This window comes from Chelonoidis abingdonii, chromosome 3 (assembly GCF_003597395.2).
Source record: "Chelonoidis abingdonii isolate Lonesome George chromosome 3, CheloAbing_2.0, whole genome shotgun sequence".
NCBI lineage: Eukaryota > Metazoa > Chordata > Testudines > Testudinidae > Chelonoidis > Chelonoidis abingdonii.
In genome coordinates this window covers 216143501-216170267 of record NC_133771.1, presented here as the reverse complement: position 1 = coordinate 216170267, position 26767 = coordinate 216143501, and the positions used below count along the sequence as shown (strand labels likewise).

The window sequence follows — 26767 nt, the reverse complement described above, 5'->3', positions numbered from 1 at the left end:
TCCCTTCTTTATGTTTGTCTAAAAAATAGGTCAGTCCTCCTTAATATGGCAGTTTTACTTAGAGGCCAGAGAGCAATCTCTCTCTTTTCTGACCCGGGGAGTCATTCCCATTATTGTCCATGCGCCCCCGGCCGACCTCAGCGAGGCCAGCCAGGAGCACCCATGACAGCAGCAGACGGTACAGAACGACTGATAACCGTCATCTCATCGCCAATTTACAATGGCATGGCAGATGGTGCAATAGAGATGGTAACCGTCTCTGCTACCGCGCAAAGGCAAATGAATGCTGCTGTGTAGCACTGCAGTACCGCGTCTGTTAGCAGCATCCAGTACACATACAGCAACAGTGACAAGGCAAAACGGGCTCCATGGTTGGCATGCTATGGCGTCTGCCAGGGCAATCCAGGGAAAAAGGGCGCCAAATGATTGTCTGCCATTGCTTTCACGGAGGAAGGATTGAGTGATGACATTTACCCAGAATCACCCGCGACACTGTTTTTGCATTGGGATCTCAACCCAGAATTCCAACGGGCAGGGGAGACTGTGGGAACGATGGGATAGCTACAGGATAGCTACCCATAGTGCAATGTTCCGGAAATCGATGCTAGCCTCGGTACATGGACGCACACCGTCGAATTAATGTGCTTAGCGTGGCCGTGTGCACTCGACTTTATACAATCTGTTTTACAAAACCAGTTTATGTAAAATCGGAATAATCCCGTAGTGTAGACATACCCTCAGTATTCATTAGCTATACCTTGTACAAACCACAGGGGATTCAGCGTGTATAATTGTGAGGTTAACTAGTGGCAGAAGGTTATACTGAAAAGCTTTTCAAGTGCAGGTACCATAGTTCTATTTTCTGTTTCTATTTTTGTGCATTCTTTTTAATGAAATGCCATTTTGCTCTATATAGCAAATACCTCCAAGGACGAAGTCTTTTCACAACAATTTTTCTTGCATTACTGATTTAGCTCCGCTGTCTGCAACTTAACATTCATTTTCTGCATTTTATTTATGAAAACAAGAAAAGAAACCATTCTTCTGAGCAATATCCCACATATAGGCAATGTGTACCTGACCCATGTTCACAGCTGGTTTGCAGAAATAGTCAGCAAATGAAAGTAGTGCCGGATCAGAAGTGAAAGCAGAAATAGTTTCTGGCTAAAAAGAGGTAAAAATGCACACTTTAGTTTAGGAATCTTTTGCTTTCATTGCATAGGTCAAACAATAATTTATACCCTTCCCTCCTTCCCTACTGTGATTCTCCAGAGTTCAGTGTAGGTCGTTATAATCAACATGATTGATTTAATCAGCAAAATCAAAGTCTCGTAACCTTTTCATCTGACCACTGCAGAAAGTGCGCCATGTATTGATTTAAAAAGCAAAGAGGCAGGGCTGATGGTGTGGGTGCTCAGCCTGGCCCAGTGCTCTGTGGCAGCTGCTGGGCTAATTTTCCTACAGCCATGAATTCATGCCATTTGTAAGAGTGATTTCAGCACTCCTGCAAAGTACTAGATTGGCAGCACTGTGCCACTTGAAATTCTGAGTGAAAGCAGCACAGGCAGTGGCTGTACATATTTCTCAGCTGCATCCCGTGGCTTGCTCCATCCGTGCTCTTTAAAGGCCATTTCTAAAGGTGGAATTCCCCACTGACGTGCCAGTTCACGCTCTGGGCTCTGACGACGGCAGTTTTGTGACGGGCTCCTGGCCAGAGGGAATTAGACTGAACCCACTAATTCATTTCCCACAGGCCAAGTAGCTGTCAGATAGCAACAGCTTTTCATCACAACCCCGCGAGCCCATATTTGAACCCAGGAAGGCAGCAGGCCCAATATCTCAACCACTCTGCCCTACTACAGTTCTCTTAAAGCTCCAGCACTGTTCAGGTGAGAAGTTTGCATGCAGAGCTGCCGGTAACCATAGCGGTCACTTTACTGCTTTGTGCTCGCTAGCAGAACAGTTAGATGACGCTACCTTGAACGCCCGAGTTTCAGAGTTCCTGTGAGTGACCGCCTGTGCTAACAAACTGCGCCAGCCCATTGGGTCCTCTTTGTACGAGAGCTGCCCAGCTCTCAGTTTTACATACAGAATGCCATCCTTAGAAAGGATCGACCTGAAAAAACAACAACATTTACAGTTTTGAACTTATTTAAATCTCTTTCCATCCAGCTGTGGTACTGACTCATGACATGGCAAACAGATATAGAAATAACTAGCAATCTAGTCACTTGTCTGGGCTAATGTCCCCATCCAGGGATTTGCTTCCTTGTTATTTAGCTCCTGTATATCCACATGCATGGGGAGATCTCAATTTCTCTGACATCCAACCACAGGAAGGCAATCTGGCGGGGCGGGGGGAGCAGCAGTGGGAGAGCAAAGAGGAATGAGGTTTTCCAGCATTACTGATCTATACAATATTATGAATTCCCTCTGAAAAAGTCAACACAGCCATCTCTACCCTTAATGGGTGGTTCAGCCCCCAAGCATCACTACCTAACAATGGCACCAGAGGGTTCCATTCACACTCGACAAAGAGTAGTGCCATGCATCAGTGCTTTGCTCCATTTTCCCTAGAGAATGGGCTCTTTCCTCTTACAGCAAGAGATGGCAACGCCAACAACCTGCCGTTCAGGAGCAACCCTACAAGTTAGGGTGAGCACCACATACGTGAAAACAACTCAGAGCTTCGCTACTGCAAAGCAATTGAGTTTGTTCAGAAAAGTCATTTACACTTATTTAGATTTATATAAAAGGGCGTCTTATCCATATGCTCTGGGATCCTTTACCCATAACTGTAAAATATCCTATCAAAAACACTACATCACATCATCATGCTGCAGTAACCCATAACCAGGGAGCCAGGCAAACAAAGGTAAAACCACTGTCCCCTGCAGCACCACCAAGACACCAGCCTCACAATCCTCCCCCATTTTAAAATAGTGAGGGCGGGGAGGAGGGCCGCTCTGCAGCATGCCCTGAATGCCAGCAGCTTCGGGCTACTGTGGACCCAAGGGGATTGCTAATTCCAAAGCTGGGGGCCCCAGAGCGCATGTCCCGTTGGCAGCCTCATGTTACCTGTGGCATTATGGCACGGGAAAGAGGGACTCTCAGGTAGACAGCTCCAAAGCCACTAGGGGAGTTACAGGTCAAAACCATCACCTTCACCCCCACCTCAAAACCCGAAAGGCAGCCAGTGGAGACTGCACAGGACTGCCTGAATATGCTAACGGTGAGATTCCCCCTTATTACACATGGGCCATCGCATCCTATCCAATCTGTGGGTGGTGTTATGTGTAGCTCCACACAGGGTGTGTTGCCGTATCCAGCCTAATCTTCACTGTGTCATTTACATTAAATGAAATAGCAAAATTACTAGTGAAAAATTCAAGTGGCTCTTTTCACGCCACTCTAGCTTGCATATGTCATTTCCAGACTTTACAATTCCAGGTTGCTATCTAAAATGCTAGGAATAATTTTACTTGTGAATCCTATATTCAGATATAACGAGGAGACCAGGGAGTGAGGGATCGTTCTCCAGGATAGGAAATGATGATAAGCTGGAGAGGTTTTAGCTGGGTGCTGTACGTAATGGCCAGTGGTGTTCTGTTATTTTCCTTGTTGGGCTTGTCTTGTAATAGTCCAGAAGTCACCTATTGTAGGACAGGCCCAACAAGGAAAACAACAGACCACCACTGGCCATCACTTACAGCTCCCAGCTAAAACCTCCCCAGTTTAGCCATCATCAACCTATCCTGGAAAATGATCCCTCACTCTCACAGACCTTGGGAAGCAGGCCAATCCCAGGAAAATGATCCCTCATCATCAACATAGCCTAACCTATCCTACAACCTACCCTGGAAAATGATCCCACATCATCAACCCAGGGAGACAGGCCAGTCCTCGCTTACAGACAGCTCCCCAGCCTGAAGCAAATACTCATCAGCAACTACACACCACAAATACACTAACCCAGCAACCAAACCTTGTAACAACACTTGCTGCTTACTCTGTCCCCATATCTACTCTAGTGACACCAACAGAGGACCCAACCGCACCAGCCACATCATCAAGGGCTCATTCACCTGCACATCTACTAATGTGATCTATGCCATTGCATGCCAGCAATGCCCCTCTGCCATGTACATTGGCCAAACCAGACAGTCCCTATGTAAAAGAATAAATGCAACACAAATCAACATCAGTAAGAACAAGGCTAGTCAGGAGAACTTCAATCTCCTGGAATTCAAAACGATTTAAAGTAGCATCCTTCAACAAACAAAAACTTCAAAACAACTTCAAGAGAAACTGCGAGCTCAATTCATTTGCATAATTTACACCTTAATTTGGGCGGACTGGGAGTGGCTGGCTCGTTACAAAAGCAATTTTCCCTCTCTTGGTATTGACACCTCCTCATTGATTATTGGGAATGGACCACATCCACCCTGACTGAATTGACCTTGTTAACGCTGGTTCTCCACTTGTAAGGTAACTCTCTTCTCTTCATGTGCCTGCATCTGTAATTTTCACTCCATGCATCTGAAGAAGTGGGGGTTTTACCCACAAAAGTTTATGCCCAAATAAATCTGTTAGTGTTTAAGGTGCCACTGGACTCCTCGTTGTTTTTGTGAATACAGACTAGCACAGCTACCCCTTTGACACTCAGATACGATTACTGTCCTTTAACATTTAAATACATCCACTGGACAATTGTAATCTGCATTAATTAGTACTGTGTACGCTTCAGAAAACTATCACCTCTGGCACATTATAAGAGTTAGCTAGCCACTCTAACAGCAGCATGCAGTTTTAAAGGACAGAGGCAAAGAGAAATCTCATCAATTACACACAAAACCCAAAACCTCCCCATATTAAAAGTAGTTTCTAGCTGAGGTCCCCTGCCCATTTTCCCTTCTCTTTTTTAAAAAAAATATGAAAAACCCACAAAACAAGTAAAAACTGACAATCCAGAGGAAGAGTGAAACTGACTACACACAAAGGGGCTGTCAAATGCCCAAAAGTAGACAAACTGAAACTGAAGAATTTCTTTACTTTCTTTCAGCTATTGTACATTTTAGGTGTTACTTCTAACTATAGGAGGTAAAAAATTTCACAAGTTTACTCAAATATTAAGGGACATTAACAAATGTAGTCAATCTAGGTAAGTAAGCATGAATACTTACTTCAGCTGGTGTGTCCCCTTGCTTAAATCTATTAGTAGTTCCCAGTATCGTGGGCCTTTCACTCTGATCTGCCAATAGAAAGGTTTTAATTTACTAGTGAGGAGCATATCACTTATATGGTAGTAACAGGGACTGCAAGACAAAAGGGAGCTACAGAAATCTATTTCAATTTCGATCCCCTTAGAAGGGCAGGTACTCCCTCTCAGCACCATCTGCTCTGTGTCACTGGAGACTCCAAGAGGACAGAAACTTGCTGTGTTCCCTGCAGAGGATGCCCTTGGCACGGGGGAATCCCCGGTGGGTGTAGAGGTGACAGGGACCAGAGGCAGGAAGGGACATGTAGGGGCATAACTAAGTGGACTGCACTATGGCTATCCCACAGGTAGTAAAGGGTCTTGGGGAGCCACTGTCAGAGGACATGGGCTAGAGCTAATCCCAGGCTGTTCTAACATGCACTGGAGCCAGGGCAAGGAATTAGAGCACTAACCAGGTCCCCAGTGGCCACCCTCCTTTCTGCTCACTGAGTGAATCTTCACTGCATCACAGGATCAAAATGCACCTTACTCAGTCAGAGCCCTGATTTACCTGCTTAAGTAAGTGAAGCTCTGGAAGGAGGGTTGGTGCCATCAATTCCTCTGTGGTTTCTTCATACCATTGCGTGCCCTTTAAACACCAACAACATTCAGGCGTTAGTAAAAACAGCTTCAGTGCACAGTGACAGAAAGCACGCCAGTTTCTCGGTTGCACCTCTGTTCAGCCTGGCTGCACTGCAAGTATCTTGTATTTTCTGTATCCGTTTTCCTGGTGAAACGGTGGCTTAATGTTACCATTTATGTCACAAAGTGAGAGAGACGAGGTAGGGGAGGGAACATCTTTTATTGGACCAACTTCTGTTGGTGAAAGACAAGCTTCCAAGCTCCACTGAGCGCTGCTTCAGGTCTGTCACAAAATGTATACAGGAAAGCAGAGGATGGCAGCACGGCTGAGTCAACATGCATAGCACCGTTGTCATGAGAAGGGGACATTTTTCAACCTAACACCCACCTTTTAAAAATGCACTACACAGCCTGTATGGGCGATCTTCCACAGCAACAACAGGAGGTGCTTTCGCATGTCTGGTCAGATCACTAAGGTCTCTGCTGTTCTCTTCTCCTAAAGGCTGGCAAGGCCTGTCCTTATCCCACAGGCTATTCCATGCCTAGGGCCCTACCAAATTCACATCCATTTTGCTCAATTTCATGGTCAAAGGATTTTTAAAATTGTAAATTTCATGATTTCAGATTTTTAAATCTGAAATTTCACGGTGTTGTCACTGTAGGGTCCTGACCCAAAAGAGGGTTGTGGGGGAGTTGCATGGTTATTGTAGGGGTGTCATGGTACTGCCACCCTTACTTCTGTGCAGCTGCTGGTGGTGGCACTGCCTTCAGAGCTCCGCTGCTGGAGAGTGGTGGCTGCTGGCCGAGAGCCCAGCTCCGAAGGCAGTGCTGCCATCAGCAGTATCACAGAAGTCAGGATGGCCTGGTATGGTTTTTCTGCGCTGCTGCCTGCAGATCTGGGTGGCCAGAGAGTAGCGGTTGCTGGCCACTCTCCTGCAGACCAGCTTGAAGGCAGCAGCCCTGTTAGCAGCAGCACGTAAGTAAGGGCTGCACCACTGCAACCCTCCTAACATTACCTTGCAACTCCCCTATCTCCCCTTTTCGGATCAGGACCCTGTTTGGGAAACACTGATCTCCCCCAGGAAGTCTGTACAGTATACGGTAAAAGCACACAAAAGACCAAATTTCATGGGGAAAGACCAGTTTCATGGTCTGTGACGTGTTTTTCACGGCTGTGAATTTGTTAGGGCCCCAACCATGCCACATTATACATCAGTTGTAGGAAGTTGTCTGATCCTGAATGTATCTTTCTCCAACAATCCATTGTGGAGGATGGGCACTCAGCTCAAGAAGTGCCTAATGAGTATAGCCAGGGGAATGCTGAGTCTCCCATTTTAAAAGCACTGGGGAGATTTTTAAACCAACTTCCACTGACTCTGTGCCTTTGAAAATCTCCACTGTATTTATACAGATAACTGTTACCCTAGATCAGTCAATTCTGTAGGACTTCGCTGTGCATTTCACTTGTTCCTGGTTCTACCTTCAAGGTGTCACTCAAACAACTAGAAACAAAAGATATGGGTTGGGAGGAGTACCTTCATTATTTGCCTAGACAATCTGGTTTGACTTCATTGGAGCACTGAAAACAAAACCAGGATTGCAGGCCACAACACTGAGATATGTATACACTCTGTACATGAAGTTTTAAATTAACTTCAAGCTTCACAGCCCCATGCCCTCCTCCTTCCCCCGGATAAATTACCTTATAGGTAACCTCGAGTAGTGTGTAACAAGGAGTGTTTGTATCCACATCAACAGGCACTAGGAGTCTTGGTTCCGCTGCCAGCACATACAGGTGCCGTAGGGCCTGAAGGTGATACCTGTTTATGGGAAATAATGAATTCAGCACAATGGTGTTGCTAAAGAGTGGTCTCCGAACACCAGTGTGTGCTGGCAAGCTACGCAAAGGGTAAGAGACATACAGAAGCTCTATTAGACTACAGTAAAACTTGCAGCAGTACATACATATATACATTTACTGATTTTATAAAGACAGACAGTTTCCCTAATAAGACAATATTTATTCACTTTTAAATATATTTTTTTAAATTCCATAGAGATTTCTTTGGTGAGCTTTCATTATAGAGCAAGCTGTTATAGCCAAGTTGTATTGCCCAGGATGCAGTTTCTTAAAGAAATACAGAGTCACAACAGCATCTCTTCATTGATCTGATCATCACTGTTATCCTGTCCTTTACTTACTGCTCCATTTCTCACAAATATTTGAAAGCTTGCGTCAGTTGTTTCAGCTCTAATCTCCCTGTAGCCAAAAAGCTTTCAGAGCCTCATCCCTGGATCATTTTTTGTGGAATAGAACCTATTTTATGTTAAGAACATATATATGATAACTAGCCCATACCTGTTGTCAGAACTGTGAATGGGGAAGTGAGGGTACAGAGCACAAAGAAGAGCAGCAATTGAAGAATCTGACGTGCTCAGGGAGTATCTGCAGAGAAACATCACCTATTATCTTTCAGCAGTGGCAAACAACACAACTCTCGCATACATTTCCAGTGTGTTCTCATGAGCCAGAAAACGGGAACTGTGGTAGCACAGTGCACATATGTAATGAACTTCTATAAATATAAACGTTAGCACAGTAGGCCAAATGTTTTATATGGATATAAAGTGACATATATATTCATATATTTTAACTCCACTCAAAAAAGGCAGACAGATTTTGCTCAGTGTAGAAGCTAAAAGATACCACTGCATCTGTTCATATTAGGAAAGATATCTATGCAACCGTTGGGGAGAAATATTTTTTAAATGAAAGTTTAAATCCTGCTCAAATTGAGAGACTAGAGAGAGCTTCCAACTTGCCACTGGTGAAGCGGATTTTTTTCTTTCAGACCTGGACAAGGTCAGTCACTTTGGTGCTACTATTTACCTTGTCCCGTGTAAAACTAGGAACACATTTAAAATGGCCAAAAGAAATATTCATGCAGCAAACTTCCTGAGAACTTCACTGTCGTAGAATATTATTGACATAATTATTTTATCAAGATTCCAAAAAGGACTAGATAGATGTATACACAAGCTACAGCAGGTTAAAATGTGACTGAATTCCTGATGGGACTAGCTGCAGTGCAAGAGTCTGACCAGGCCATCTGCACACTAGATTTCTTCTGAGGCAGATTTAATCTATGTATAAGTGAAACACCAATTATCCACTATACGTTGATACAAAACAAGCAGCGACTGTGGCCATCTGATTGCTGTAAAAAGAAGAAGGTGTTCACACAGTCAAAAAGCCTAGGCCAGAGGCAGTGTCACTGTCTAGATCACAGCTCAAAGGGAGTTCACTGCTGCATTCGGACACTTTCCCCTTAGCATTACTGGCAGATTGCACCTTTCATGCTGTCTGGTGGCAGCACCAAGCAATAAAGGGAGACTCTTCCTTGGCCAGTGGGAGAAAGGGAAGGACAGGAACCTGCACCTGGTAGCTCATTGAGCATGGGCAGGTGAGAAGACCATGCAACAGACAAGCCTGTGCTTTAGTCCCACTCAGCCTTACCCCAGAGCCCTGGCTGCTGCAGGGGTGGCAAACCAAGCTTGAGGAACCAACAGAGGCAGAAGAGGAGAAGCTTTGTGTGACTCGAGCAGGGAAGAGAGTTAAGGAGTGAAAACTGGATCCCAGGTAAGAGAATTAGTTTGGTGGATGGGGACAGAAAGATGAGGGAAAAGAGGAAGCTAAAAAAAAAGAAAACTAGAGATAAAAATGAACTTGAGACTCTGAAGAAAACAAGAAAAGGAACAGGACAGGGACCACTGAAGGCAGCATTTCCTGTTCATCCACAATACTACACTTCACAGTAACCTCAGGACAGAAAGGGAGACTGCAGAGAAGGGACAGGGCAGCTTGCAGCAAAGGAACATGGAAGGCAAGATTCCACCGGCTGGAGGTGGCCACGTGGTGGGCTATAAAGTAGCACTGTAGCCCTGGCAGACCCCGCCAGGCATTCTGCAGCACATGTGCACACCAACACTTTAAAGCCTTGTTTTTAAAGAAAAACTTCTGTTATATTAGTCAATCAAAGCTGCGTCACAGGTGGGTTTGTAATCTACAGTTTCTATCTACAAAACTCCCCTTACTTTTCAGTTTTCCCTTAATCAGGAATCAAATCATTAGCACCAGCAATCGTTTCTATTGTTTGTGTCATCAGCTTTTCACTTATAAGGGCTGTCAGATTCCTGAGGGATGTACACTTCTGGAGTTCTAGTGAGCATGTGTTCTCAAAAAGAAGAGATCTAAGTAACCCGGATATCGAGGTATAGAAAGCAGTAAGAGAAAATCCACCAGAAGCTGTGCTGCTCTTCTCTAAACAGTCAGCATTCTTCTAGAGATCCTTGAGAAGCACGAGATAATTTGTAAGATAAAAGAGGAAAAAAGGCAGCTTTGGAAATAACAGGTTACCTTCCTCCTCCCAAAAAGAGAAGTCCAAGAGCCATGTGATGAGCCAGATGGAACCCATAGTTCATTTCTCCACCTGTCTTCTTATGCATGAAACGACAGAGCTGGAGGACCTTCAGGTTTCCAGAGCCCGCCATCACCATTGCAAGAGACAGCAGCACGACACTCAAACAAGTTTCAAGGTTATAGTGACCTGTCTTGAAGTATATGGCGGGGAGAGAAGAGGCATTATTACACTTCTACACTCTTCCTTGTGCTTCTCATCAGACATAATGTACAACTCACAAAAGAAAATTGCAGATTCTTATCAAAGAGGCCTCATTAGGAACCTCATTCTTACAACCTTACTAACATACTAGAAAACTCACACTGTAGTGGCCACTAACACATCAGCATATGGAGGTATGTCAACTTCCCACCTGACACTCCCCATTAGCTTACATTCTTCTACCCAGCCCACAAAGAAGGGACCATTTTCTTCATGACTATTTGGTCTATTTCCCAGTGTTAGAAAAATCAGACAATATTGTTGGAGGGAAAAATACGAAGGGTCACTAGCATCATTAATGATTCTGGGTTATTGAACTGAGAGGTCAGTAGATATAGTCAGTAATATGGGAACTAAAAGTGACATTTTGTTTGCACTGAAGCTCCACTGAGTTTAATCAAAGTGCATTACAGACCAGGGGTTCCTTTTTGTTGAGAGAATCTAAAAGAACTTACTATTGAAGCTGTAGGTGCTGACAAACATTTCATGAAATCTTTTGCAAATTTAAACTGTAAAGCAGAACAAAGAGAAATACATGCTAAATACAGATATAGAGGATACAGTTGTCATCTGCAACAAATCTCAGAAAACCACCCAGCCTCTTACCAAGCAGTTAAATGCAGCTAGGTTTTCTGAACCAGCAAATCGAAAGCCCAGCGACAAGCAGGCACCAGCAATGATGTAGACGTGAGCTTGCCTAAAAAACAACAAACGGGAAACAGCTGATTGTTTTCCTTTTCCTAATTTAAATAAATGATATCGAAGTGTCACATTGATTTTATAACCTTTTGGTTAACTAAAAAGTGAGACTAAAGCCCAGAACGGTGACCAATAGACATTGGCATCTATGTGAAGAGGTATACAACAGTCAGGTTCAGTGACATTCCTCAGATCTAAAATCTATTTTAGTACAATGTCTCCCAGTGATTCTGTCAGCACTTTGTCATCACATTACTTACGCCAGTGTTTCCAAATTCAGATCTTCTGATGAAGGCAATTCTGTTGCATGAAGGGATATACTGTTCTCTCTTATGATCTATAAAAAGCATGGCAGATAAATATCTTGAGATATCTGTTCATTCTTGAACCTTCCCAGATTTCTAGCATTTCACAAGTGATACAAGATCCGAAGTTTGTTTTATAGGATTAGGAACTAAGCTTTTCCTCTACTACTACTACATTATAGTGCTTCAACTTTGACCCAGAAAGGCCAATATTTTTTCGTGAAACATTCTAATCTTCTAGTTCAGTTTGGGGGAATCCCGCAAATAGCTAGTGTGCTAGAAGCAAGCTATTATCACGTAACCCATCTAATCCATCGGGAAGCGGAGTACCTGACCGGTTCAGAACTTTTAAAGCTGTTTGATCAAGATGATTTCAAGTTACTGTGGTAAGGGCTATGTTTGATCCCTGGTCCCAAGAAAGGTTGGCACCTCCTTTTTCACAGTAAGGAAATGTGTTTGGTCAAAGCAGGATCTTAAACTGAGCATCCCTTTATCTGCCTTTTTTACCTAAAAGGGACACTGAGGTAAAGTTGTTGGGTTTGGGATTGGGTTTTTTGCATTACTAACACTACGTTAAGATTAGGATCACACCGTACTAGGCTTATCCATGCATAGTCATTACAATCTAATCTTGCCACATTTTTATTGGCCAGTCAGATTTATTTCTTTAAATCCTTTACAGTAAATCTGTACATTCTGAGCTACTGGGCAATTACAAATTACTGATGAATAGCTAGTGATTTTAGCCTCTGATTAAAGCTGTCAAAACCACTGCTGACTGGTTGAATGGACACAAAGTATTATTATAGATCACTCCCCAGCTTGGGGCTTGCTTGTGCCCTTTGGGCAAAGCCCTTTCTTGCCGCAGGCAGAGCTTGGGAGACTTGTCAATGGAAAAAGGAGATTTTGGGGGAGGGAGGGAAGAAGGGGGAAGGGGTTAAGTTAACACCACAAGTAGTCTGTCAAGGGTTTGTATCTTGTGAGGATCACACTTTAAACATGTCTCATTCACACTTTTTAGCCAAATGGTAGCTCAAGATCATGAAGACAGAGATAATTAAGTTATTTAATTCATTAGTTGAGGGGTGAGAGAAGGAAAGGAAAGGTTTTTTGTTCTGCTGCCCCAAGTAACCCAGGTCTGTTAACCCTCTCAGTAGTTCGCTTCAGGTGAGGTTCACAGGAGGTGTGTGTGAAGGGTAGAAGGGAACTGGAGGAAGACGCTGTGCAAAGAGATATGGAAGCACAGCAGAATGGGGCAGAAGAGGAGGGATGAAGGTTCCCAGCAGACTGTGAGGACAGTGGAAAAGGAGTGTCAGGGAGCAGTGGAGCATGAAACATTCCATGCCTCTCGGAGACCTTAAAAGGCTTGTTGGGGTCCCTCTGTAAAACTTTATTAGGCTTGTCAGGATCCACCACAAAATACTCCCCAACCAAGCATTCATGAGTTCATTGGTGTTCAGCACGAGCTTCCTGCTCTGTCTACTCCCACATCCCGAATATTTTTAAAAACTATGGAAATTCCAAAAGAAAAAATTCTTTAAGATGATGCCAATGTTGAGTGTGAACATCAGTATAAAACGTTCCAAGAACATGGCTGTTAGCCCTACTCCGCTTCTAGCTCCCCCCCAGTCCCCTGCACCTCTCATATTTTTATAATACCACACGTTCAAAGAAGGGAGGCTGGACATGTAAGGGGGAAGTCTGGCTTTTGTTTTTCATACTGTTAAGTGTCCAGGTTTTTTGAAGTACCCTTAAGTCACATATATGCACTCTCGACATGAACTTCATTTTAATGAAGTTTTATCTGATGATATTCTACACATTAAGAAGTGTATAAAAGTGTTTCTATATCCATACATACACACACATTTCGGTTTTAGCTGTTTATAGCAGAACCTCAGAGTTTACAAACACCACAGTTATGAACTGACCGATTAACCACACACTTCATTTGGAACCGTAAGTACACAATCAGGCAGCAGCAGAGACCATAAAAAGGCAATTATACAGTGCAGTGTTAAATGTAAACTACTTAAAAATAGAGGGAAATCAGCATTTTTCTTCAGCATAGTAAAGTTTGAAAGCTGTATTAAGTCAATGTTCAGATGTACACACTATGGTGTTCATAACTGAGGTTCTACTGTACCAAAAACAAGAACTCTTACACCTCAAGAAAACATTACTGCTTACTGGACGTATAAGATTTTGTGAAGAGGGAAACAAATAGACATCAAAACTCTAACTTTTGTTTTCCAGGGAGATGTTAATCAGAGTGGCAAACACATTTAGCATAGGGACTTACTTGTGGTACGTTACTATCAACCCACTTTGAATTGGGCAAAATGTCATCCCACAAAATCAGGCATCGAGCAAGCGTCTAAAAAAGTCAAAATGGGATGGAGAAAAAAATAAGCATAGTATTAGTAAATAGCATCAGCAATGGTCTTTTTAACCTACTAAATACATCGGGGTGACAGGACAGAAAAATCACTGTGTTGCATAGAGGCCTCTTACCTCCTCTTCTTTTAATCAGCAGATAAGCTCTTTTCTTGAGCAGGCTGACAAAATTCAAATTCCACTTGGATACACAGGGACAGTGGTATATACTATTTCAATATACCCGTTAGCATATCTTTCACATGTAAATTTAGCTGAAATTGCATTGCAAATATGCAGTAGTTGCCAATGTCTTACAAATCATATACTGTTTTTTAAAATCAACTGAATTAATCTGGGAAAAGTACAGAAGTTTGCTTAACATTTTTCATTTTATTTAAAGCTATACAGAAAATATAACACTTGAATAAATTCTCTTACTAAAAACAAAAGTCACATGATGTGGAAGTTGCAAACAAAATGATTGTCTGGAAATAGTCAGATTTGTTTTGGGTGTAAGACTGGCATATCCATAACTGATTATCATCACCAAAGATATTCAAGACTGAGATGTTTCTCAGTACAGGGTCGCATATAGATTTTCAAAGTGCATTTCAATACCATTACAATAAATGTCAAAATGAAACAAAATATAATCCTACCCTCAACAAAAGAAATTCTGGTTTTACAAAGTCCAGCAAATACATTGTGTCCGGAGCTCGAAGCCAGTCAGCAATGGACCTATTTAACCAGAATAAGGTAAGTTAAGTTTGTGTTACGTAATATACTTCAGCAACGTACAGAACTTACTGAGCCACATATTGAGTCAATAATTAACTACTTTATTAATGCTAACATTAGTTGACAGGAGAAGCATGTCTAGTAGTTAAGGCACAAGAGATCTACTTTCAACTCCGCCAACCAATCAAAGGCAACATGGCCAGCATGTCAACATAAAATGAGGATGCTACTTGCAAAAGGATGCTGAGAGATATGTGTTAGTGTTTTTATGCTCTGAGATTGCTGAGTGAAGAGGCCACAGAAGTGCAAAGTGTTATTAAAAAAACTGGTATTAGAGAAGATGGGGAAATGGATTATTCTTCTAAAATAATTAGCCCTGAAGAACATAAGGGCTTGGATGAGATGATCACAGATGGTAGGTTTATTTGACAGAAAATGAAGACGACCCAAGGTAAAGTTAAAATTATGCAGAAGTTTAAAAGCTGATTACAAGTTATAACAAACTTAAAGCCATGCCAAAGTCAATACCTGTTATTAGTCTTTAAGTAGATCATAGCTAATGCCAGAGTTGCCCCTGGACAAGTAACATCCACATTTATGGTATCTCCTTCCTGCCAAGATATAACATGTACTTTCAGTCCTGTTCACGACAAAGTTCTGTTTTACTAGTTTTAAAAATTCAGAATTCACTTTGTGCATTTGAATGCAAACCCATGGTAATGTATAAGAGATCCCCCATGCTACCGCTATTTCTGCCTAAATTAGCAGAAGTTCTCTAATGTAACAACTACCTTTATCTGATAACTCGGAGACTTGTGTTTCTCTCGGTGCATTCCTGCTTGGAAACGCTTATGACCTCCAACCATGTACTGATAAAGCTGCTCAGGGACATTGAGGTCAGACATGCCTATCAAGTTACTGCCATGCTGAGAAAAGAGGAACAAATAAAAGATGAATCAGTCCCTTCATACATGACTACTAATGAAAAAAAATGAATTAATTCTGAAGTAATTGGAAGAGAAGGGTGAAAAAATTCACAAATACAGCAGTCTAGCTTCCCACTTCCTGCAAAAAATGATTCGTCCTTGCCTTAAATATTAACAAACAGATAAACAGACAATGTTAACTATTCATCTAATTGTGGGCCCTGACAACCTGTATCACCATGCATATAGACAAATTTAGTTTGTTTGCAAATTGTCTCGGATTTCTACTAACAATTCTTAGCTGCAGACACAGTAGTTTGAGAGATCCGAAATGTGAACTGTGTGGTTAGTTATTACTGGACACAAAGGTCATGTGGGTCTTGCGTAGAGGAGTACAATAGAATTAGGATTTCAATTCAAACACGTTTACAAGTTCAATGTTTGCTGTTGAAGAATATTCTCTAATATTTATTTTCAATTAATTAGAATCATAGACTTTAAGGTCAGAAGGGACCATTATGACCACCTAGTCTGACCTCCTGCACAATGCAGGCCACAGAATCTCACCTATCCACTCCTGTATCAAACCTATGTCTGAGCCATTGAAGTCCTCAAATCATGGTTTAAAGACTTCAAGGTGCAGAGAATCTTCCAGCAAGTGACCAGTGCCCCACGCTGCAGAGGAAGGCAAAAAAAACCCAGGGCCTCTGCCAATCAGCCCTGGAGGAAAATTTCTTCCCGACCCCAAATATGGTGATCAGCTAAATCCTGAGCATGGGGGCAAGACTCTCAACATTCTGACGATAAATCCATTGCCTAAAATATCTGCATAAAGTGAACACTGAGGGGGCAGGAGCACATCCAAGCCTCATTTCATTTTCTTTTTTATTTGATCAAATATTTGTGAGGCATTGGCCCAACAATTACCCAGTGAATTTGAATGGGGTCAGACTCTTTCATCAATTACATTGATAACGTTATTCTATTTCTTTTACTTTTGCTTCATAGCTTGGCGATTAAATCAGTTTTACCATTTTATTTCTACTACCTGCAGTTTTACAACAGGAGGAAGACTGGACTTACCCCCAAGCAGACCATGCCTAATGCTAAACCAGCTGCTAGAGAATAGGATTCTCTGTCAGTGCAGTATTCCATTTCAGGACCTGGGGGACGTCCTTTGTAAAAAGGAAACAGCATCAAATTAACCTTCTGCAATTCTAACCAAACTAACCATTCTGGGATTTAACATTTCTAGTAAAGCGATAGCAAAATTCAGACCTGTGTATTTTACTCAAGAGTATCAGGAAAATTCTATCAATGGAATTAGAGGCAATAACTTCTTAACCTCTTGGATTGTCTACAGCCAGCTGAAAGGACTCTCCAAATGCAGCACATATGTTAAAGAACATGGAGAAAATCTGAGTTTATACGCAAAGTACAGTACAGAAGCACACATTGGCAAGATCTGGACCTAACCACATGTGGGAAGCACATTTCAAAGATGTGCTCTCAGAAAAGATTGTGCATATTTCTCTACTCCGGTTTGTGAAGTGTTAAGACACCTCACACCCCAAGGTGGCTCACAACTCTAACAAGCCAATATTTTATATATATATTGTAGTAGCACATTCTGCATAAAACAACACCCCTTCACAACAGAAAATGTGTTTGAATCAACTGATAGATACTGAGAGTATTAAATAGCCAGAGATATAGTTTGAAGATGAAAGTGTTGTTCTTAAAAGTACCCATTTCTAGATTTGAAATAAACCCGTGTTGTCTCTTTTAAAGTATATATACACATGTAACATTGTTTAAAGCTTACCTGTAAAATAAAAAGCAGAACCACTTACGCACAGAAACAGAAAGAAAGTGACATTCAAACACAGAAATCTAATAATTTACCATTAAAAAAAGAGTGAGCTTCCCACAAAGTCTGCTGCCATAAAAGGCCTCAAATGATGCTTGGGGGCCATAAGAAACACCAGAAAAAGCAATTGCTACATGATCACTAACCAGAGGGCCTCCGATGAGCCAGCACAAACAGCTCTTGTGGGAACTAAAAATTTTTTTCAAAACTTAAGATTAAATGATTTCTGCACAAACTGGCAAGCAAGGAGACATGCACAACACGTTTCTGTGTTTAACTCCAAATGGATTTGTACTTGGAAGGTCATCTTTAAGCTTGAATGAGACATTTTATAATGTGTTTCACCATCTACCACTACTAATAGATTAATAATGGAGGAATTCACCAAATATATTTAATAAATAACTTTTTCTGCTATTCAATCGCCCTAATAGTAAGTTACTTTGAAAGAGACAATGACAATGTTACAACTGAATACAGTACAGAACAGACAGCTTACAGCTGTTTTGTTTCTTTAAACTGCAAGGGCCATGGCTTGGGAGACAAGAGCGGAGCATGGATGCATAGGTAGTTTTTCATGTGAACTAGTTGAGTGTCACAGGTAAATTTTTCACGTCATGCAAATGTCATGTAAACATACACAGGCCCCACACAACCTCCAGATGTAGTGGTTTACCTATTTCAGCCAGAAGAACCTCTGCCGTGTGCCTGTGAGCTGTTCCTTGATATACTAGGCCTATTCCTATCACAGCCGCCACTTGCACATTATGAGGGACATCCAGCTCCGTTGAAGTTGGTGGTAAGAGAGCAGGTATGTGTATGCTAAGGAGCCGAGTAATAGCCATATCCATTGTGCCTAGCTTGGCAGCAGAAACACCAAGCAGCAGCCCAATACTTGTCATCTCATGGCCCTGAAATGGGGAACAAAGACAGTGATCAAAGAGCATAGAGAACCTTAAACCTAAGTGCATTTATCTCAGCTGAAATCAAGAAGTCTTAAGGTCACACACTTGCAGTAATATCTGAAGGTACAAGGAGAAGATAATTTCTATGTAGCTTTGATGAGCTGTGGTTATACAGTGAAACCGTGCTATAACGCACCCCGTGATAATGCGAATTCAGATATAACACAATCATAAGGTGGCTTCATCCGCCCCAAGCAAAAAAAGAAAAAAAACGACCGGAGCACTGCCGAAGTAAAAAAAAAGAAAAAAGAAATGTGCCTTCCCCACTGCCCCCGCTTCCCTGTTTGGCGAGAAGAGTCGTCCTCCCACCCAGCTGCTCTTCACTCTTCCTCTGCTCCTTGCACATCTCCTCTGCTCTCCCCAAGTGCTTCCCTCTCTCACTGCATGGCTGAGAGCCCCCGCTGCTGGAGCAGGCTGACAGCTGGGGGGGATGCTACAGAAACAGTGGCACAAACTCTGCTCTGAGTATCAGCAACTCCTCAGAGTCAAACACTGCACCGGGTGGAGGGGAGTCGGCTAAGTGACTTTATACAGATCTCTCGAGAGCCACTCCAGCCCATCTGCCAGGTCCCAAAACTCCGGTTTTCAAAGTCCAAACTCAGCCATTATCAGCCTGGTTCTGGCTCATTTAACAGGTTGATTAGCTTGTGCTGTCACTAATTATTGTTACACCCTTTCAGTTACCATTATGGGCAGTTCACAAATGCAAGTCATTTTCTGCCCAAGAGAAAATGACCTGCTTGAAACCATAAATTTTCGTAACCCTGCTATAACATGACCCTGCATTTATCGTGATTGAATTTTTTGGACTCCAATTATCCTGCTATAGCAGGGTTTCACTGTACTTACTCTTCTGGGTTGCCTCTCACTGACAGCTAAACAAGTAAACTTTTCTGAGTTTACAATCACATTACAGATTGAAATCTCCTTCAATATATTAAAGTAACATCCTTTCGTAAATCAAATATTAAACATTGTTAGAGTGAGATTTTTGGCTCCAACTTCTATCACAGCATTGTTTTTAAAATAAAAACCCTAGGTTCCCAGGTTAGCTGACTGGATATTTATAATACAAATCAGAGCAGCCCTACGCTGGAAAACATATTACTCTAATGCAGTGGTTTTTGACCTGGGGTCTGCAGGCTATGTCTAAGATTTCCAAAGGGTTCCGTATCTCCATTCAAAATTATTAAAGTGTCCACAAATGAAAACCACTGCTCTAAAGGTTTCTGACAAAGAACCAACCCTTCCATTTATTATCATCATCATTATTTTGATCTAGGTGAGTCTAATCACATTTTTATTAGTTTTTTAATCTAAGGCTGGATTTAAGGATACATTTGATTCTCTGCCTTTTAATAGTTACTTAAGAAAACATTGGGCACTTAGCCATCAGACATGCTCTTGGTGATTTGCACAAAAGCAACGCATAAAACCACAATGTGTCATTCTGAAGGCTTTCTGTAATAAAAATAATCTTAACAGGCACTAATTTTATGGGTTTCAGAGGGGTAGCCGTGTTAGTCTGTATCAGCAAAAACAACAAGGAGTCCTTGTGGCACCTTAGAGACTAACACATAAATTTGTTAGTCTCTAAGGTGCTACAAAGACTCCTCGCTCCTTTTACTAATTTTATGGTCTTAAATCCAAGAGGAACGTTATTCTGTACCTAACAATGCAAAAGCAAAGATCAGCAACGGGATCCACTCCTTTAGGAACGGCCAGAACCAGTTCAAGACAATCCCATCTGATCATCTAGGCCAGGGGCAGGCAACCTATGGCACCCATGCCGAAGATGGTACGCGAAGTGATTTTCAGTGGCACTCACACTGCCCGGGTCCTGGCCACTGGTCTGGGGGGCTCTGCATTTTAATTTAATTTTAAATGAAACTTCTTAAACATTTTAAAAATCTTATTTACTTTACATACAACAGTAGTTTAGTTATATATTATAGACTTATAGAAAGAGACCTTTTAAAAACGTTAAAATGTATAACTGGCATGCAAAACCTTAAATTAGAGTGAATAAATGAAGACTTGGCACACCACTTCTGAAAGGCTGCCAACACCTGATCTAGGCAATGCAGAAGAATCCAGCAATCAACAGCATTTAATGCTGCCCATAACTGTACCCCATGAGGCAGCATAGGCTTCCACTAGTCATTGTGGTAAGCCAATCATTATGACTAAACAACTTTCTCAGTACTATGCCTACCTTGAAACAAGATTAAAATAAATACCAAACGTTGTTTCAGTGTTCCTACAGCTGTCTCATTGTCACCTAAGCCAAAGAGAAAAATTTAGGCCCCTTTCCATGGCTAGACAGTACAGCTAGGATGTTCCAAAGTGCACAAAAAAATATGTATATTCCATTACAGTGAACTGAAATTGGACCTATTTGTTCCTATATAGAGAACAGAGGCAGCTTTTGTCATTTGTATTTCAGGACAAAACTGTTGGAATTAGGCTGGGGAAAAGCAAGCTCTTAAAGTATCTGGCTGACAAGAGTTTCCTCAAACAAAGGAAGCCTGTAGAGACAACCCAGTGCTCCAGATAATTCATAATTAAAATGATGTGCATTTATCACAGGAGATAAAGGGATAACAGTTCTGAATAGTGGCGAAGGTCTGAGACAGCCAAACAACTGTGCCAGCAATTAGCAGGATGAGTGATGAAAGCACTGGCCATTCCTCACACCAAGAAACTCAAAGATTTTAAAAGAAAAAAAACAAACCAAGAAAGTCACTTCCCCCTCTTGCTCTTGCATGCAGGTCTCACCTTGGTCAAGTAGTCATGTATGTTGAGTGTGGCAAGCTTTGTGAGATGTCCGTTCAGACCCAGTGCCATGAGGAAGCCTGCATATTCATTGGCTAGTTCTGCATTTTTGGGTTTGTTATAAACAATCCAAGCTGAGTCTATCTGGGAAGCAGGCGCTATCTTCAGTCCAGCAGCCACTCCATTGTGAAAACTGGCCCAGCATGCCATATTTGGAGGGACATCAATGTTCCCACTATTAAGGTCCACAGTAGTGTTTCTAGGCGGAGCACGGCCTGTCCAGAAGAGAATCATTAAAAAATGTACAATGATGAAAGTTAGCTCACATTTAAAATGGCTTTGTTTAGCAGAGTCCTCATCTGCTGTCAGAGAAAAAAAATTGATGCTAAGCGATGTGTCACCAATTAATTTATATCAGAAACTGCTCTCAAATTGAGCACCTCACTTTTAAGAGTTACTGTACCTGAAAAACTGTGATAGCAACACAGTAAAAAATGCTCATTGTGAAGACAAGGCTATTGCGTGTCAACAGATTTGTTAGGTGACAGCAGCATAGTAGAGCAGACAGAGCAATGAACTGAGAGTCAGAGTGCTTAAGAGCTAATCCTGGCTTTGACACTGCCCTACTCTGTGACACTGGGCAAGTCATTTCACTTCTTGTTCTCTCCTAGTTCTCGCAATATGCCTGTCAATGTATCAGAGCATAATGGCATCTCTATGCTTCCGTTCCCCATCAGTAATAGGGGGATTAATGATATTTACCTTCCTTTGCAAAGCACTTTGAGATCTAAGGATGAAAAGTGCTATAAAAGCTAAGTATTGTGACAGTTTCATCCTTGACACAATATACTACAACTGTCAGTCATTTAGGAATCACAAAAACATAATTGTAGCCAGAGAATAAGTGATCAACTAAAAAACCTAGGCTTCATCTAGAAGAAACTAATCAGCCTGGGAACACTACCCTTCTTACTCAAAACAATAAAATCTGCTTCTGTAAAAGTATTTACTGTACCAAACTTCCAAAAAAGCACAGTATCCTTTTGGTAAGTGTGCATGGACACACACAGATCTCACTGTTATTTTATTTCAATTAAATTAAAAGGTCCCTCATGATATAGAGGCAAGAAAGCTAAAAACAGCTGTTAGCTCTGAGACTTGCAAAAAATGTGATCACAACACAACTAAAAGTTGTTATAAGCCCAATATTTCAATCTGGAAAAGAAATCTGAACGTTCAGTGGGAATGAGTGAATACTGTCAGTGGCTGGATCTAATGTATAAAGAGCTAAACAATTTTTTAAAAAGATCAGTCACAAAATTCTGCAGGTACAATGCCTGCATCATTAATGATAATGCAGAGTTACAAATACCTGATTATTTGCAGATACTTAACCTTCGCTCTTCCCTGTGTTTTTTCCATAATGCTGATTAGAAGGTGCAAAAATTCCTCAAATTCAATTAGTTATTAAACCAAAAATTTAGAGTTTTGTTTCCCCAATAGGTCAAAGGTTAAAGAGTGCCTAGGTGACGTAGGAACCTAAATACCATGGGAGTGGGGGGATAGGGAGAGAATCAACAGGACTTCAGCTCCCAAGTTACTGAGACACTTCTGAAAGTTTTACCACAGTTAGGCCCCTCTCCGATCAGTGACTGCATGGGCAGACCCCTGCACCCACCTGGAGTCATTTGCAGGATAAACGACCTTAGTGGGAAGAGACTGTATTTGGTCACTGTTGTAGGATATTTAAATTAATGATATGTAGCATCAGGATGAAATTCTGACCCTTCTCCTGCCAGTGGCAAAACTCCCACCGACTTCACAGGGGCCAGGATCTCACCCTCCAAACATTAAAGCACAAACCATATTGAGAGGTCTCCAAACTCAATGAATTGGTTTTAGGATTCTTGGATTAGAAGGCAGAATAATTCTCCATCTGGCAGCAGTACTCTTATTTTATTGATCAGCTGGGGATTTTGGAACACTGTATCTCTTTTGCTTTATTAACAATAATGCACAGCTGCAGTTAACAAAACACAATCTGCTTTAAGGTCCAATCCTGCCAACATTGCTAAGCACAGGGATTACTACCATGAGCAGTTCTACTGACTTCATATTGGACCCTGGGAAAGCTGAGACACTGCATCATCTGCTGAAGATGAAAAAGACAAAGCCAAACAAAATTAACCCTGCAAGGGCTGGTTTGTGCTTCTGGTTTGAATAAATGTTACAATGCAAAGTGAAATATATATCCAGTGCACCATGACACCTTTTACTTTGTAGTGGGTAAATTACCATCTTATCCAGCATTTCAATCTATTTGTAATTGGTGAGAACTACTGTAAGTAGAATTGTTACTTATGATCCATTTCAAGAATCTTTACAAGTAATTATTTTGCTCATAACCTATATTTTTAATTGTAACTTTATTTTGTTTTTCTAATGATAGTTTCGTGTCTGCCACTTTATCAAGAACACCACTAACTGACACTGCCTGGCCTGTCTGGAAACACCAGTGTGTTAAAAAAGTCTAGTGAGGAGAACTCAAGAGCGTACAGAGGAAGTATAGTAGGCTCAGGAATTCCCCCCACAGCACAGAATATTGTTCAGTAATCGCCGAAGTCTATTAGAAACATACCATACAAGGCATATAAAATGCTTCCTGGAGCACTCATAGCAACCACTACTACTCATAAATTTGAATTTGTGTTCTACACGTTCATCCTGTACATTAATCCTGGTTTAGTACACACACCAGCCCTGCTTAAAGTGGACACTGCACATAATGAAGACAATTGGGAACACCCAAGTGAAAGTAAAGGACTAAAAACAATTTTTCCTGCGAGCTCCAATTTCGGTCAAGTACCAGTAGCTTTTAAAGACATCAAGTCTCAACTCTGCACAGACTGAAGCCCATACTTCACTGCACACAGTGTGCAGAATTCCACTGACTGCAAGGGCACTACCGAAGCACGTGTCTCACAGGTTGAAGGCATTATGTAGCTAGCAAGTCTAGGTTATTTTGGCTTTTATCATTTTTAACTCAAGGAAATCAAACCATGGGGAAAATGCTGAACAACATACCAGTTAGATTCAGTTTAGGAATAGGCAACGGTTCTGTTGGCACTGGATGATATGAGAAGAGAGTAAACATTCCTCGGCCTAAGGGGAGCGCCATAGTCCGTTGACACAACTGTAATAACCTGTAATGGAAATCAAAGACAGAAAACAAAAAAATAAATGCTTACCACAACCATGTTCCCAACATAGGATATAGGCAGATCCCAGAACAGAAATGGTATGATGGGACAATCCTCTCTCAGAATGAGAGTAAAGAGCTCTTTTGCCAAGCCAATATTATAAACACAAACCTCACCAGAAGAAGGCGGCAAATTTAAGAAACCTACAAAAGGATATTGCCTTGTTAAGCGGCTATTCAAGGGTTGGGATGTCCCCAGAGAGTCCTTAAAGGATTAGCTTTAATTACTCTTTTTCTTATTTAATAATTACTTATTATTTAAGTATTACCATAGTGCCCAGCAGTCCCCGGCATGGCCCAGGCGCTGCATAGAAACAGAACAGAGACTGTCCTTGTTCCCAAAGAACTTCCCATCTCATAAATACTTCAGTTGAAATCATGTTGGGATGTACCTAACGTACATTAACGAGCGCACAGCTTTATATGGAAAATTCCATGCTATCTACAAATCATCAGCCATAGCAGAAAACGCAGATAAAGGAACACTATAGAAGGAGGCAAACGAAAGATTGTCACGTACCATCCCACTATGACTAGCGATAGCACCACATTCCAGCTCTTATGCAACATGAATCATAACATTCAGAGACTGCTGACCATATTTCTCTTCTACAGAACAAAGTTCTGATTTACTCAGAAGACAATGCTCAAGGCTCATCAGATCACTCAGCTTTTTAAGTCAGATAATATTTCACTATGTTCCTTTAACTTCCTATTTTTGCTGAATTTTAGCAGTTAATGATGCTCTGAAGATAAATGTCCTCTGAGCAGCAAGTAAATTACTCTCCAAAAATAAGATCAGTAGACAGACAACTATGAAAACTGAGGTGAAAAACTTGTTGGAAGGTTTAACAACCACATAGCAATCCCACAGCATGGGTCAGAGGAAAGATTCAATTTGCCACATTTCAGACACTAGCTGACTCAGCAAATCAGAGCTCCATGGCTGTTTGGAGTTCACGATATGCAGAAGAGAATTAATTGGTGAACCAGCAGCAGCCTAAGATCCAATTAAATCCACAGCACACATCTGAACCAAATCTAGGTCCATATGCTATTTCCTACAGGACAATATTCCCCCCTACCCCACATTACTTCTGAGAGCAAGTGAATCCTGACGGAAAGGATGCAGAAGGTAGGAAGTTCTGCTTCTGCTCCCCATTCCCTAGGGTCCCACAGATGATTCTCTGAAAAGGCAGATCTCCAGTTTCATAGGGGATGGCTTCGGAGGGATGGAGCCGAGGAGCAGCTGCTCCCCCTGTGAACCTGCTCCTATCTGCGGATGTTACTGCTGCTTCAAGCACTATTACCATGTGGTGCTCCCACTCTGAGACACTTTGAGGCTCATATTGTCCTCGGTTTGAGGGAGGGGAAAAAAAGTCAGTTAATGGAAGCAAGGCAAACAGTGGGCAAGCAGACTGACTGTGTGCAAGAAGTATGGTGCTGATGTAGAGCCCTACATCCACGCCATATCTATCATCCTCTGCTGGCTTTGAGAGGTGAATTGCCTGCCTGATCCATAAGGGGTACAAGCTTCCCCTCCATGGGAACAGAGCAAGAAGATCCACAGGCCAAAGCTCAGATGCCTGCCCTCTCTGCAGAAAGCACTCAGAGAAGGTGTGGTTTCTCTTGCCAGTTCATGCTTCAGACAGTCCTGAGCTCCTAAGACACTGCCATACCATCCACATACTTATAAAGGGTGCCTTGCAGCATGTCAGGTCCATACATGCCATGCCGGAGGAGTTCAAGGCTACCTGACAAATAGTCTCTATTTAACCTCTGACCCTGACTGACCATGTTTCTTAACAGGTCTTTCCAGCAGGGGCACTTTCGACATTTAATTCCTGACGCAGACAGGATGCTATAAACTGCTTTGAGAATGGAACTCTCCAATTTCAACGTGATGTACTCCCACAACTTTTCCTACACTCTATGCTTGAGTCTCTGGAGCGTGCCAGATGGACCTTCTGCAGTGCTTATACACACTAAAGCTCAGAGTCCTTGATTCTGAAATCCAAAACTTCTTGTGTGACCTGTTCACACAAAGCGACCTCTGCCGTTGTACTGGATTTGCTGCTGCACGGTTAGTTATTACAGACAGTAAGATATACTGTTGTATGTGATTACACTCATTTAAATCTCAGCCACTAAAAGCATTTGCATGGTGTGTACTACTGTACTACCCAATCACAGAGTCACCATGCTAATAGGGCGCGCACTCTCTCCCGTCCAGCCCTTCTTGTTCTGAAGAAGTGCTTCATTCTCACAACAGAAGCCGCAGCATTCTAGAATCTGTCCCAAAATGCCCTTGTAGGATACCATGTCTATTC

General features: G+C 41.9%; 1 protein-coding gene across 3 annotated transcripts in view; it reads right to left on the bottom strand.

Annotated features, from left to right (window-relative positions):
• Positions 1-26767, bottom strand: part of ANAPC1 (anaphase promoting complex subunit 1) — a 75167-nt gene that overhangs the window by 9544 nt on the left and 38856 nt on the right. The window contains exons 26-43 of one of the 3 annotated variants that reach the window (XM_032770550.2): positions 24263-24381; positions 21182-21453; positions 18115-18349; positions 16652-16743; positions 15434-15568; positions 15171-15253; positions 14564-14642; positions 13828-13902; positions 11481-11557; positions 11128-11218; positions 10977-11030; positions 10257-10450; positions 8199-8285; positions 7542-7659; positions 5769-5846; positions 5184-5251; positions 1978-2116; positions 1078-1164 (exon numbers count right to left, since the gene is read on the bottom strand). In XM_032770550.2, coding sequence (XP_032626441.1) covers positions 1078-1164; positions 1978-2116; positions 5184-5251; positions 5769-5846; positions 7542-7659; positions 8199-8285; positions 10257-10450; positions 10977-11030; positions 11128-11218; positions 11481-11557; positions 13828-13902; positions 14564-14642; positions 15171-15253; positions 15434-15568; positions 16652-16743; positions 18115-18349; positions 21182-21453; positions 24263-24381 — 2083 coding nt within the window. Of the gene's footprint in view, positions 1-1077; positions 1165-1977; positions 2117-4085; positions 4168-5183; positions 5252-5768; positions 5847-7541; positions 7660-8198; positions 8286-10256; positions 10451-10976; positions 11031-11127; positions 11219-11480; positions 11558-13827; positions 13903-14563; positions 14643-15170; positions 15254-15433; positions 15569-16651; positions 16744-18114; positions 18350-21181; positions 21454-24262; positions 24382-26767 lie in introns of those variants that run through there. The other 2 variants (XM_075064541.1, XM_032770553.2) reach the window with 2 other exon arrangements.